Genomic DNA, 14,368 nt, shown 5'->3' with positions numbered 1-14,368 from the left:
TTTTTTTTTTTTTTTTTTCACTATTTGTGTCCAAACTGACTGCAGTCGTACCTGCAGGGGGGGGGGGGGGGGCTTGTAGTCTAATTAGTGTTGCAGAAAGAGCTGCGGCTGCTCAATAGAAAACAGTTAGGTTTAAGACAAGAGCCCATATAGGTGCAGAATAACACGCAGAATATTGTTGTGCGTGTATGTACAGTATCGTGAAGTAGACATGGAGGTTTCAAAAGTTAGTTACCGGTTACATCATTCACCACAAGCTACAGGTCATGTCAGGTGAGGCTACGGCAATAAATCACGGGCACTGTATTCCTTTTGAATTTTTTTTCTAATTGTGTTGTTTCTTTTTTTTTTTTTTGAAACGTTAAGGGATGCAATTTATTTTTCACGATTTCTGGAGTGATAAATGGACTAATCCGCTGCTTCTAAAGTGGTCCGGCCTCAGGGCCCACATTTTTTTCCCTCTTTCATTAAGTTGTGACCCAAATTTTTTTGAAAGTTTTGAGCCACTGAAATGTTCCTCAGAAAATAGTGCAGCAATACCAAATGCCTTCATGCACTGTTTAAAAACACGCAATAAACAACAGGAGGAAAAGTGCAACAAAATGGAAAAGAGGGCATATACATATATGAAATAACAAGGCAGATATTTTCTCATTGTTAGTTTTGGTTGTTGCTGTCAGGACAGAGTTGGCAGCAAACAGCTACAGCACGGGACCCGCTCAACATGGCCCCGTGACCCACTTTTAGGTCACGACCCACCAGTTTAGAACCACCAGTGTAATCCAACTGACAACTGATCTACAGCAATTTCTATTTTAGATTCATTTGTTATTTATCAAGCAAAACCGCCAAACCCTTTTCAGTAACATCTCAAATGTGACGATTTGATCAATTTACCTTGTTTTTAAATGTTTTATATTTTTTTTTAATTTCAGTATCTTGAGATTTTTGAGGGTTGATTGGACAAACAAGCTAACTTTGGAAAACCAGGATAAGTATTTCTGACCATATTTCATGGACGATCAATACAAAAAAAAAAATGACAGATTAATCAATAATTGACAACGATTGCAAAGTTGAGAATTTGCAGCCTTTTGTTTAATGCAGTTTAGGCTTTTAAAGTTTCTGCTACAAACATGTTATCCTGTTTCGTGAATAATAAGCTCTCTCATCTTTCATGTTTTTTTTTTTTCCCCATTTGTAGCCCGTGACAACTAAAATATCTTTTACTCTGGAATTTATCAGGTTTAAGAGCTTACACTTAATTTAGCGTTTCTACATCAAGTCATGAGACTGAAGAAGACTGATCAATCCTCTTCACTCTGAGCTTTTTGCTCTTAGTTGTTGTTGTTACACAGAACAGGTCTAAAACCCACATCGTCCATCCTATTAAGAGACAAAAATCAGCTCTCTCTCGTTGTTTTGGCCTCTCCTGTGCAGAAATTCGTGGCTTCAAGGCAGTGAAAGATCTGAGTTTGTCACTGGTGTGAAGAAAAGTTCAAAGCCACGTTTTTTGACACCAGCAGAAGTCATCTGGTGGTGAGGACATCCTCCAGTTATGACCTCCGGGCTAAACACAACGCCGTCTCTGCTGGCTTTAAAAGGATTTCCATATAATGTGTTAGTTATTCATGACTCACAGAAGTTGATCTGGCTGCCAAGCTCTTCACTGATCATCCAACTGTGAAGTTCGCAACAGTTACGCCACAAGGGCTGAAATTAATGCCCGTCAAAACGTCCCGACTTAATGAGCCTCATATGGAAACATGAGTAAATACCTTCACGCAAACGAGTACTACCGTGATTCGGGGAGTTTCTTGACAACATTCATGGAGTTGAACTAAATTTAGCTGTGGGAAACGATTGGATAGTTTACATCCATATCAGTCCAGACTAGTAAGATTTTGAAGGAATTTTGCCAAGAAAGCTGAGCGAACACAAAGTTGTATCCATGACAATAATCCATGCTTCAAATATGGATGTTGCTGCAAAAAAAAAAAAAAAATGAAGCTACAAATTGTAAAACCTGGCTGGTTCACAGACATCTTCAACCCGACAGCACAGAAGATCTATACGATCAGCACAGTTTGAATATTAGTCACTAATTCAGTATGTGACCAAGTGTAAAATGTGGTCACCGTCTCCCTTTCTGTAAGTTATGGTGTTGAATATTGTCAGGAAAAGTGTTTTCGCAGAATATTTTGGTGTCACAGTTAAGTTGACTTTTGAACTGTGGATGAATTCTTGAGTTATGGCAACGAGCGTGTTTTGTTAGGTCACAGTGATTTTTGACCACCAAATTCTATTCAGTTCATCGTTGAAGTGAATGTTTGTCACATTCGAGGAAATTCCCTGAAGGCGTTCCTGATATACGAGAACGGGACGGACAACGTGAAAACATAACGCCTCCAGCTGCGACATGGCAGTTAAGATGAAGCTGAAAACCCGAGTCGGATTTCACCAAACAACAAAGCAACATGTGACCTTTTCAAGTTTTTACACTGGACCTTATTACGTCACCTCAATGAGGTCAGTATCCTCCACAAGCTGAAGTCCTCCTCCACCTGCAGTTTCGTTTGGACTTCTGTCATCTCTCTTTCCCTTTTTTAAAATATCTGTTACTGTGGTAGTTTCTCACACTCCTGGTTTCTATTTAAATACTTTAAAAATGAAAATAATAATAAATTTCAGATCACACCAAGTAGTTTTTCTTTTGCTCACTGCTTTAATTTGGGCTTTTACTATAGGTCTACTTATAAAACCCCAAACCAAAGAGCATATACCACAAGGTTGACATCTCCCGATTTATTCAAATAACAAATAACATCCAGTTCCAGCTTTGTGCGTTTCAGCTTTGAAATACAGAAGACTTCCGAGACCAGAAAGTGAAAACCTCACTGAATTGGCAAAAAAAACTTTCAGTATTTCCTTTAAGAGTGCTTGTTACCAGTCAGCACTATACAGGTATTTGGTGAGGTCTCCCTGGAGCGCGGTTATTTCAGCCAAACAGCTCATCACCATAGAAACATATATGTACAGCACCATGTTCATCCACAGTGAAGAATACACACACTGTAGCATTAACCCACTGAAAACACGCTAAATATTAGAACCATGTGCGTGTGTGGCCACTGAACAGAGACAACAGGGGTGTGTGTGTGTGTGTGTGTGTGTGTGTGTGTGTGTGTGTGTGTGTGTGTGTGTAGATCTGGACTGTGTGCATCTCAATGTTAACCCACATTTAACACACAAAGTCTTCCTGTAAGGACTTTAATATGGTAAGTGCCATGAAATAACCCGTCTTGTGATTTGGCACTATATGAATTGAATTTAATTGAATTTAATTGAATTTAATTAAATTGAATTGAATCCTTTTACCTGCAAGCAAACACAAAAAATCTCAACCTACTACTCACAACTCAAAAGACTGGAACCATCAAGTAACACAGCACTTCCTGTTGACTTTATCATATTCTTACCAAATCATAAGACAGAAGTGTGTAGAAAAACACACACACACACGTTTTGAGCGCTCGCTGGTTGAACATGTAACACTTCCCTTTGTAAAGCATTATCCATGGTTTAGCGACACAAAGCCGGTCTCTATTCTAGAGTAAATTATACCTAAAATCTGGTCTCTCGTTAGATGGGGCCACAATAAATAGAGCATGAGTGAGAAAGAGCGAGAGGACAGACAGAGAGACGGACAGAGAGACGGACAGGTAAGTGGAGTGACTTCTGGCTCTTGCTCTTCGTGGGAAACTGGGAGTGACCTGGTGGCGGTCTGGCCGATCACAGGAGGATCCAGACCGGATCACTTCAGTGAGCGGTCCGTGCCCGTTGCTGCAGTTTAATGGCAGTACAGTCTGATCACAACAGCATGGTGACTGGCTTCTCCAGGAACTTGCGGAACTCCGCGAGCCACTGAGCGCCGACCGCCCCGTCCACCACCCGGTGGTCGCAGCTCAGCGTCACCGACATCACGCTGGCTACGTCAAACCTACAAAAGCCAAACGCAGGCTGCGTTAGATACGGGTTTTTCACGGCGGCGTGTTCGACTTGTTGCCGTACGGCTGCCGTGGCACTGACCCTTTCTCGTTGTCAGCGGGCATCAGCCGTTTCTCTGAGCCTCCGACCGCGAGAATGCAAGCCTGGGGAGGGTTAATGATGGCCGAGAAGTTCTTGATCCCAAACATCCCTAAATTAGAGATTGTGAATGTGCCTCCCTGGTGGGGAAAAAGAAACGCAGTGAAGAAGGAGCGTCCTAGTTTCTTCGCTCGCTATTAATAGATGGAATTTGCATAAAACTAGCTATCCCACATCCAACACACCTGAAGCTGAAGAAGTACACATGTACACCCACAGAGTCAGATGATGTGCTTTACCTGGAACTCGTGAGGCTGCAGTTTGCCTTCTCTCGCCTTGGCAGCGAGAGCCGTCACGTCAGAGCTGATGGCAGCCAGTCCTTTGGTGTGGGCGTTAAACACGATGGGCGTGATGAGACCGCTGGCTGTGCTCACTGCTACGTTCAGGTCCACCACATGGTTCCTGGAAGAATCAAAATAGGTCACCACTGATGACAGCACAGTCATCTGGTTGATGCCAGTTTGTTTCGGACGTGAGAGCAGTTGAAAAATGTCTGCGCTCTCAGCGCCCTCTGCTGGCACCACGGTGAAGCTACACTGTTAGAGACAAATGTCTTGACAAACAGCTGTCAATCTAACAATCCGGCTCTTTTTCCCGTTGCAGTCTCTCCGTCTTGTCCTTCAACAAATGACTGAGTAAACTGGAACTACTGTGAACGTACACTAAAGTCACACGTTTACGTGCACTTAAATAACCTGATTTCTGGGTGAATCCTGGTTACGACAGAATTCAGATAATATAAACTCGTTACTCAAAATCTGAGTATATATCGCTATAGCGCGTTAGAAGACCTGATGTCATTTTCACGAGTCCACGCTGATGTAAATAAAAATGTTACTGCTTCTAGGGCTGCACAACTGATTCTTTTATTGGAGAAATCATTTGGGACATCAGCGCTCCTACTTAACAATCTATTAAAAAATGAAAAGACGTCATTACACCATGTGACGCAAAGCAGCAGAAACCAGAAATAAGGAAAATAAAGCCAGTAAGAATACGCAGACAAATATCTGTTCAAAGGTTGTGTGAGTCAGAGAAGAGAAGCGACTGAAGTTGATTCTCTTTATGTTCATCGTCAGATTCATGAAGCTGCTGCATTTAAGCTACAAACAGGAGCATTCACTTCCCGATGTCCACAGCTTATTTGCCGGTCCTAAATCAAGCACCGTCATACTTTTCTGTACGAGGTAAAGGAGTGCAATAAACATTTAGGTTCGAGAAAAGTCATGAGAGAGAATGTTGATCTCAATTCAACGCAAAGAAAATCCGAGTTTCTCGTTTTCTCCAGAATCAAGCAGCTCCAATTACGACAGAAAGACGACTACAACCCGGTTACTGAAGTGTATGCAAACACACTGACTGATGCATCTACTCATCTCCATGTTTCCGTCAATATACGAGTGAATAAATGTCGATTTTAAATGCAGAGAGACGACGCGGCGAGATCCACCGGACTGGAACGCACAGCAAGATCGTAGGTAGTTTAATAAACCAGGAGAAGAGTTTTTCATATACATGTGCTTGTATGCCTGTTGTTGTGTGTTTACTCACTGGCGGATGACTGTGTCCAACCAGGAGGAGTTGCACTCAGGAACCTTGAGGCAGGCCAGAGCGCTGGCTTTGATGATGAAGTCATTCACACTAAGCTTGATATTTTGGGCTTTTACCTCCTGTAGGAAAGAAGAGAGGTTGTTTCGGAGGTACGGGAAATAATGATCGTAGGTCAGGAGTGAAGATTTCACGTCCATTTACGTGCAGAAACTCACAGTGTTGAGCTCTTTTCGAAGCTCAAGCACTTGGTCCATGTTGACATCTACAGACAGATAATAGTGGGGGATGGTTTGCTTGGACTGCATCAACCTCTGAGCGATGACCTGCGGGAGAGACAAATATATGCAAGTCAGCTTTGATCCATAATTCATCACGGAGAGGTGGAATGAGGGGTGCGTCGGTGGAGTCTGTTTTGATAAATGAAGCGCCCCGTCTGCGGGGCAAAATGTGGAAGCGCGGGTCAGAGATAACACAGCTGCACTGTAGAAACTGCCTGGAGGCGCTCGGTGCATCAACACTGCATCCTGCATAGAAGGAGACTGTCGTGAACTACGCCCGGCTGCCCGGCAGAGGAGTTCAAGCTGCAGAGGGAGTCCTCGTGGGATATGATGGACCACCAGAAGGCAAGGTGTGCATTTGTTCTCACCTTGCGGATGTTGCTGATCGGGATGTCTGTGAAGGTCCCAGCTGCTGCTGCAGGAGCGACAGCAGGTGGAGCAGCAGCTGGAGCAGCGGCGGCGATGTCCTGCCAACAGAAGTGACTTCATTTGCATCAAAACAAATTACAACAAAAACCGAGACGGACAAAATGGAACACCGAACTTTAGAGGTTCAGACAAAATTGGCTTCAAGGGTAATTTGCCAACACAAATCCATCATTTGAACGATTCATCAGCAAATCATTTCAGCATTAGAGCAGTATATTCAAAACAGATTATTAAATAATCATGAAGGATAAATGAAGTTGTTGATGTAATTAAATGTGCATCACTTCTACTTCACAGTTGGGGGCGTCACTTACAGGTGCGGCCTTTGGTGGAACAAAGCTCTCTATATCCTTGCGAGTGATGCGTCCATCGGGACCAGAACCTGAACAGAGACATGTCAATGTTTAAAAACAAACACACTGTACCATTACTTTTTACAATTACTGGTATTTTAGTATTTTCACCAGAAACAACAACATTTTCAACCAAACGACATCGTAATCGCACGCGTCTCGGTTACCTACCGCTGACTTGCGCCAGGTCAATTCCTCTGTCAGCAGCCATTTTCTTGGCGAGTGGGCTGGCGAACACGCGGCCCTTCCTGGCGGCTGCGGGTGCAGCCGCTGCCGGAGCAGGACTGAGTGCAGCAGCTGGAGCTGCAGCCTACAACACAAGCGCACAACATTTCTCGGCAACCGTAACACCGACTCGGGAGGCCGAATTCTGTCGGTGTCTGGGAGCGCCTGCGTACGACGTTCCCTTATATTTGAAAGTAAAACCTTTCCAGGCGTCTCACCGGTGGTGGAGGTGGAGGTGGCGTGGAGACCTCTGCCACACCCGTCTCTACGTAATCCTTGAAGGCGGCGATGTCACTTTCTTTCTCCACTATGATGCAGAGTGGCATCCCCAGGGGAACATCCCGAGTTCCCTCTGCCACCATGATTTTAGCCAAATATCCCTCCTCCTGCACCTCAAAGCCTGCAACACAAAACACACACGAGAGACAGACAGAGTCAGAGCTTCCTCTCATGCTGTCATCCAGAATAAAAGAGAACGGAAACAGTCTCACTGCATAACGACCATTCAATAGCAAAGTACACATTAGAACAACAGCAAAGATGATTATCTTTTTACAATTTTGTCCACAAGTCCTGATTTCCACCTCCTATAGTGTAACACTCTGGAGCACATTATGGGTAAAACAAAAAAAAAAGAAGCAGAAGTATTTGCTGACAGAGCAAATACTTCAGCACTGAGCTGTTCAAAACAAATTTAATTTACCAATGGTCGCCTTGTCGGTTTCAATCTCCGCCAACAGATCTCCTTCGCTCAGCTTCTCTCCGACCTTCTTCTCCCAGCGCTGCACTGTTCCCATCGTCATGGTGGGAGAGAGGGCAGGAAGTGTGATCTGCAGCACACACACACGTCAAACATACACCGACATAAGCAACATGTGCAAAAAGACAGGGAGACGGTAGCACATACAGTGGGGCAAAAAAGTATTTAGTCAGCCACCAATTATGCAAGTTCTCCCACTTAAAAAGATGAGAGACGCCTGTAATTTTCATCATAGGTACACTTCAACTATGAGAGACAAAATGAGAAAAAAAATTCCTGAAAATCACATTGTCTGATTTTTAAAGAATATATTTGCAAATTATGGTGGACAATAAGTATTTGGTCAATAACAAAAGTTCATCTCAATACTTTGTTATATACCCTTTGTTGGCAATGACAGAGGTCAAACGTTTTCTGTAAGTCTTCACAAGCTTTTCACACACTGTTGCTGGTATTTTGGCCCATTCCTCCATGCAGATCTCCTCTAGAGCAGTGATGTTTTGGGGCTGTCGCTGGGCAACACGGACTTTCAACTCCCTCCACAGATTTTCTATGGGGTTGAGATCTGGAGACTGGCTAGGCCACTCCAGGACCTTGAAATGCTTCTTACGAAGCCACTCCTTCGTTGCCCGGGCGGTGTGTTTGGGATCATTGTCATGCTGAAAGACCCAGCCACGTTTCATCTTCAGTGCCCTTGCTGATGGAAGGAGGTTTTCACTCAAAATCTCACGATACATGGCCCCATTCATTCTTTCCTTTACACAGATCAGTCATCCTGGTCCCCTTGCAGAAAAACAGCCCCAAAGCATGATGTTTCCACCCCCATGCTTCACAGTAGGTACGGTGTTCTTTGGATGCAACTCGGCATTCTTTCTCCTCCAAACACGACGAGTTGAGTTTTTACCAAAAAGTTCTATTTTGGTTTCATCTGACCATATGACATTCTCCCAATCCTCTTCTGGATCATCCAAATGCTCTCTAGCAAACTTCAGACGGGCCTGGACATGTACTGGCTTAAGCAGGGGGACACGTCTGGCACTGCAGGATTTGAGTCCCTGGCGGCGTAGTGTGTTACTGATGGTAGCCTTTGTTACTTTGGTCCCAGCTCTCTGCAGATCATTCACGAGGTCCCCCCGTGTGGTTCTGGGATTTTTGTTCACCGTTCTTGTGATCATTTTGGCCCCACGGGGTGAGATCTTGCGTGGAGCCCCAGATCGAGGGAGATTATCAGTGGTCTTGTATGTCTTCCATTTTCTAATAATTGCTCCCACAGTTGATTTCTTCACACCAAGCTGCTTACCTATTGCAGATTCAGTCTTCCCAGCCTGGTGCAGGTCTACAATTTTGTTTCTGGTGTCCTTTGACAGCTCTTTGGTCTTGGCCACAGTGGAGTTTGGAGTGTGACTGTTTGAGGTTGTGGACAAGTGTCTTTTATACTGATAACAAGTTCAAACAGGTTCCATTAATACAGGCAACGAGTGGAGAACAGAGGAGCCTCTTAAAGAAGAAGTTACAGGTCTGTGAGAGCCAGAAATCTTGCTTGTTTGTAGGTGACCAAATACTTATTTTACCGAGGAATTTACCAATTAATTCATTAAAAATCCTACAATGTGATTTCCTGGATTCTTTCCCCCCATTCTGTCTCTCATAGTTGAAGTGTACCTATGATGAAAATTACAGGCGTCTCTCATCTTTTTAAGTGGGAGAACTTGCACAATTGGTGGCTGACTAAATACTTTTTTGCCCCACTGTATTGTAAACACAAACAACACGTGTTGAGAAAAACCGCTGGTCCAAAGTTGCCGTGCGTCACCGTCCAAGTGCGAACTGAAAAAATATTCACTCAATGCTCTTCTGCCGTCTGAAACCTGCTGTTGTCGGACGTCTTTTTCCAGTTCATCGTCGGTACCCTGAGGAAGGTCTCCAGCACAACCTCTAAGTGTAAGTGAGCAAAAAGATTTCATGCCCAGGAACACACACACACACACACACACACACACACACACACACACACACACACACACACACACTCAGCTCTCTCGGTCGGCGTCGGCGACAGCTTCAAACAAAGCTGCCCGAGCTAGAATTGACAAGCAGAATGATTCAGTTTCTGTTGGCGTCGGAAGGAAATTTGACCAAAGGCCCCATCAGTCCCTGTTCGCTCTCTGCAGCTCGGTTTCTGGACGATCCCTGCCGGCAACATCTTCTCTTCTCTCAGCTGCGTTTCTTTGGTTGAATATTCAAATCAATACGGCCGAATATCGGAGTCAGACAAAACACTGTAAAATGTATCTTCGTCCAGAACATCCTCTGCATTCATATTTCAATGCTGGAAATTTAGCTAGTTGCAGCGCAAGCAAAGAGAACGAGCTTTAGTTTTGTTTGAGCGCTATCTAGGATTCCCTGTAGCTGCCCAGACAGCTCAACTAGCCCGGAGGTCTTCCGTACACCGACTACATCCCCGTACACGTGAAACGTGAGAACGAGGTGTGAAAATTATTCTTTTCAATGACGCAACAGTGAAATTCAGGCCCATTTGTTGGCGCAGCCTCTAACGACATTTAGATTTTCCCGAGCTTCCGACAACAGTCGACCTGATTAAATAATAAAAATCGCCTGACTTGTTGGTTTTACTCTCAGAAACATACTATGGCAATGTGAACGGGTGGATATGAAAAGCCCTCAAGTAGACGTTAAATACTACACCTCTGTTTTGTCACATACATGGAAAGTGTTTGATTTTACAAATAGCAGCTTTTCATTTATGGACTCGGGGGATGTGTTGCTCAAGCCGATCAAAGAAAACACACCAGCAGAGGGAAAAAAAAAACAGAACAAAAAACTGCACAGGAGCACCGAATGATTCAGTTCTGCTTCTCTGCTCTGATACGAAGTAGTCACAACAAAAAGAATCTGACTAGAAACCCTGATCAAACCACAGCTCTGAATACAGGACACTGTGACTGTAAACACAGGCTGACTGTGCTTTTAGTGTGTTTAAAAGCACATCTACCTTCAGATGTGTTGGGTAAGAGCTGCCCGGGGCTGCAGGTGGAGCGGCGGCAGCAGCAGCAGCAGGAGGAGGAGCGGAGGCAGCGGGTGAGGGAGTGGCACCGGCTGCTTTGATCGAGTCCAACGTTACGTCCTTAAAGGCTGAGATCAGGTCAGGGCTGTGGGTGGGTGGTTGGGGAGAGGAATATACAAACAGATATTAGACATAAATCAACACAAAGCACAACCGGGTCTTTGTTTTGATGGTCTGAGGTAACACGCAGTCCTACTAACGGTGTCATTAGGAAGCCGGCGATGCCAGTAAACTTGGATGTAAACAAGGCGGGACTCAAACTTTGTGCAGGTGTTTCATGAGGTTTGTTAAACCTCAAGGGTACACGCAACGTGTTTCCAAGGCAACAGGGTTGCCCAGGAATGATGTGACACCCTGCTCTTCATTTGACATTAAACATAGCGTAGAAATACAACTGGCTCGATGTCAATCGATGCAAATGACTTCAGCGTCATCTACTGAGCCTGTATTCTGCAAATGTCAAAATGTTTTCCTATTTGATTTCATTTTTTTTCCCCCCCTCATTATAAAAGGCATTAACTTGTAGACTTTCAATCAGACAACAGGAAACACCTTTCTATATTGAGATGTAATTGGTTCTGAGCCCGTGTTTTACATTGTCAAAGGATACTAACTTTTCAACTGTGATGCAGATTACTGCTCCAACGGTGACATCTCTGGTCCCTTCAGGAACCAGGATCTTTGCCAGATAGCACTCCTCCAACATCTCAAAACCGACAGTGGCCTTGTCCGTCTCGACCTACAAAGACATGGAAAACATTAAAAAAAAAAAATAAGTATACAGTGATGACCTCCTACAAGTGTGCAAGACCACACACACACACACACAAGAGACAGATCCTTGCCTCAGCTATAAGGTCGCCCTCTGCAATTTTCTCTCCCTCTTTCTTCTCCCAGCGAGCGATCGTTCCTGTTTGCATGGTGGGTGAAAGCGCAGGAAGCTCCACCTGATCAACAGAAAACAGTCTATGAGTTCCAGAAGGAAGGAGTCAAAAGAAAGTACAACATTTAACATGGTGATGATTGAAGAATGCCAAAAGATCGCCATTGTCACTTTACAGTATCCTCAATGGGGCTTCGCTTTTGCAAATACTGCCAAATGTTGTAACCGCAGTTGTGACATCAGCATCGCCTCATTCCTTTGCTCAATGAACGGCCGACACGCTGCCGCTGCATCTCGCCTCATTTTTATGGTCAAATAACATCTGATAACAGAGATAAACATATGCTACCAGTGGAGAGACAGATGCGGGTCAGTGGAGGGATTCCTAAATAGATCTACATTAAACTGGAGACACGGAAAAGAGGAATTTAACAGGACTCAAATCACAGATTTTGAACAGCTGAACATAGAGAGAAGGGAGGTTACAGCTGTGACAGTAAAATCTATACACATGAAAAAAGAAAACTCCATTTATAGAACTTTAAAAAACTTAAGGCAGATATAATCATTCAATTAAAAACAACACAGAAATAAAATTCAAATGATATTTTTGACCAAAGTTTTGATATATTATGATCAGTAAGGTAGGTAGTTACTTTATTAATCCCTTTATTAAGGGGACATTTTTTTTGTAATGTGGATATAACAAAAAAGGCAAACAATAATAAAACAGCTAGAACTGGTAAGTTTAGAAAATGACATCGCTTTGCTGCAATGTAGTCTTAAAAAGCAGGAAAAGACAACAAGTATTGACAGTATTACAATTTGCAAAGTCTAAAGACAAAGTCTAGTCTCAACACGATCGATATATCACCCAGTCCTACAGCAACGTCAATAAATGTCAGCAAAGTGGGAGCAAATTATTAACCCGTAAGTCATTGCTTTCTTATTTGTTTGTTCGTCTGTGTATGGCATTGTGGAGAATAATGAATATCAAGAGCACACTCAATAGAGTTTTTAATGCATATACATGTGCAGTGTGGAAGCACTCCAACAGTCAATCAATACATTAACTTCAGCAGCATGTTATGGAGGGTAAATCTATTTTTGCCAGCTGCAGAGCTCTGGTACCCCCAAGTAGTCCTCATCTTTAGGGTGCAGCGATCAGATCAGACCCAGTGGTGTCATTATTAAGGAGAAATCACAATAAATGACACAGGTGGGCTCGAAGTGTGCACTTATTCCGGAGCTGCTCCAAAGACACACACTAACGGTGACAGCGTGGTTAAAAGGGACACGAGGACACTTGGACTCACAGCTGGACGTCTTTAACTTGATTAAATGTGAATTAACGCCTGATAAAAGGACAAACCTCCTGTGGTGTAAGCCTGCATCACAAAGTACAGCTTTGATTTTCCAGCCAAGAAACAGTGTTAACTGAATTGTGACGTTACAGAGTAGTTTAAAACATCAACAGCATTTTTTTCAGAGCCCTCGAGTTGAACCTTTTAAAGCAGTGACACCTCTGCGGTGTACCGTGCACCTCATGTCTCGTGTTAGCTGGGGAGGTCATACGGAGCTATCGTAATGAACCGCCGGCGCTACTGCAGCCCGAGACCCGGTCGGGTGTCGTTTACCTTCTGGTGCGGCGGCAGGCTGTAGAAACGGCCGGTCTGACCCGCCAGCTGGGGACACCGCAGCAGGGCTCCTCTGTGGCCGAAGCCCGAGGCTAAAGACGAGGCCTGGGACCCCGCTCCGCAGTGAAGCCGCCGCAGACGGCCGGTTCCGGGAACAAAGCGGGAGCCGAGCGCAGCAGGCCCGGACGGGAGGGCGCGGGGACAGGGGAGCCCGGAGGACGGCCTGAGCCGCAGGACGAGTCGAAGCATTTTTGCTGCGGTTGAAAAAGCTATGCAGAGCTGTTAAATTATGTATCTGGTCTTACACCGGCATCAGAGATAACGCTGGCACCGACTGTCTCTGTGCCCCGAGAAGCCGGCCCGGACTTACTGCTCACTTTCTAATGACCTCCTGCGATCCAAAACACGACGCTTTACGGCTCTCCTTCCTCGTCCTGCCGTACTTCCAATGGGGTGTCGTAAATAGTGGCCATTCAAATTTCAATCACCGAAATAAACACTACAACTCTGAATAAAACCTAAACAAACCAATGAAATAAAAAAGGAACATGTATTCAAAAAACTTTTGGTTCAAATTGGAAACTCTATTCAAGAGGTGCAAGGATATATTGTACGACACTCCCGTCAGCGACCACATGGTGGCAGTAAATATTTGCCTGTCATAAACTGTGTGGTCCGTGCTACCGCGTCTTTGACCGCTGACATCCAGTTATATGCTTTTATCTTTATATTATCCCTCAATGTCCAGTAGTTACAGCGGAGTTAACACCTGCATCAGTTAGTCTATTAATAAACTCATCATCAACTGAAAATTAAACTATGCAACTATTTCATTAAATTAACAGAAACAAATTTAAATGTTTCCAGTTTTAGACGATCACAAAAATATTCAACAGATTAATTAACACTAAAAAATGTAATCGACTCAAAATTGAATGACTAGGGCCTCTGGCGATCCCAGCTCATGTCAAGTGAAATGAAATAGAGAAATACATCCCTGAAAGATAGCAGCAGGTTGGGA

The 14,368-nt window shown here is 44.0% G+C and overlaps 1 protein-coding gene across 1 annotated transcript; it reads right to left on the bottom strand.

Moving 5' to 3' along the window:
• Positions 1-2,790: 2,790 nt before the first annotated feature.
• dlat (dihydrolipoamide S-acetyltransferase (E2 component of pyruvate dehydrogenase complex)) lies at positions 2,791-13,780 on the bottom strand. The gene is made up of 14 exons (XM_069146429.1): positions 13,348-13,780; positions 11,673-11,774; positions 11,442-11,566; positions 10,756-10,912; positions 7,686-7,812; positions 7,201-7,382; positions 6,929-7,067; positions 6,719-6,786; positions 6,344-6,442; positions 5,913-6,020; positions 5,698-5,816; positions 4,386-4,548; positions 4,090-4,226; positions 2,791-4,000 (listed from the first exon to the last, which is right to left on the bottom strand). The coding sequence occupies exons 1-14, from the start codon at positions 13,594-13,596 to the stop codon at positions 3,871-3,873; spliced, it is 1,905 nt and encodes a 634-aa protein (XP_069002530.1). The 5' UTR covers positions 13,597-13,780; the 3' UTR covers positions 2,791-3,870.
• Positions 13,781-14,368: the final 588 nt, after the last annotated feature.

This window comes from Embiotoca jacksoni, unplaced genomic scaffold, assembly GCF_022577435.1.
Source record: "Embiotoca jacksoni isolate LCO1_2020_lvr unplaced genomic scaffold, fEmbJac1.0.p SCAF_13, whole genome shotgun sequence".
Lineage (NCBI taxonomy): Eukaryota > Metazoa > Chordata > Actinopteri > Embiotocidae > Embiotoca > Embiotoca jacksoni.
Note: the sequence above shows the minus strand (reverse complement) of the source record. Positions and strands in the feature narration are given on the sequence as shown.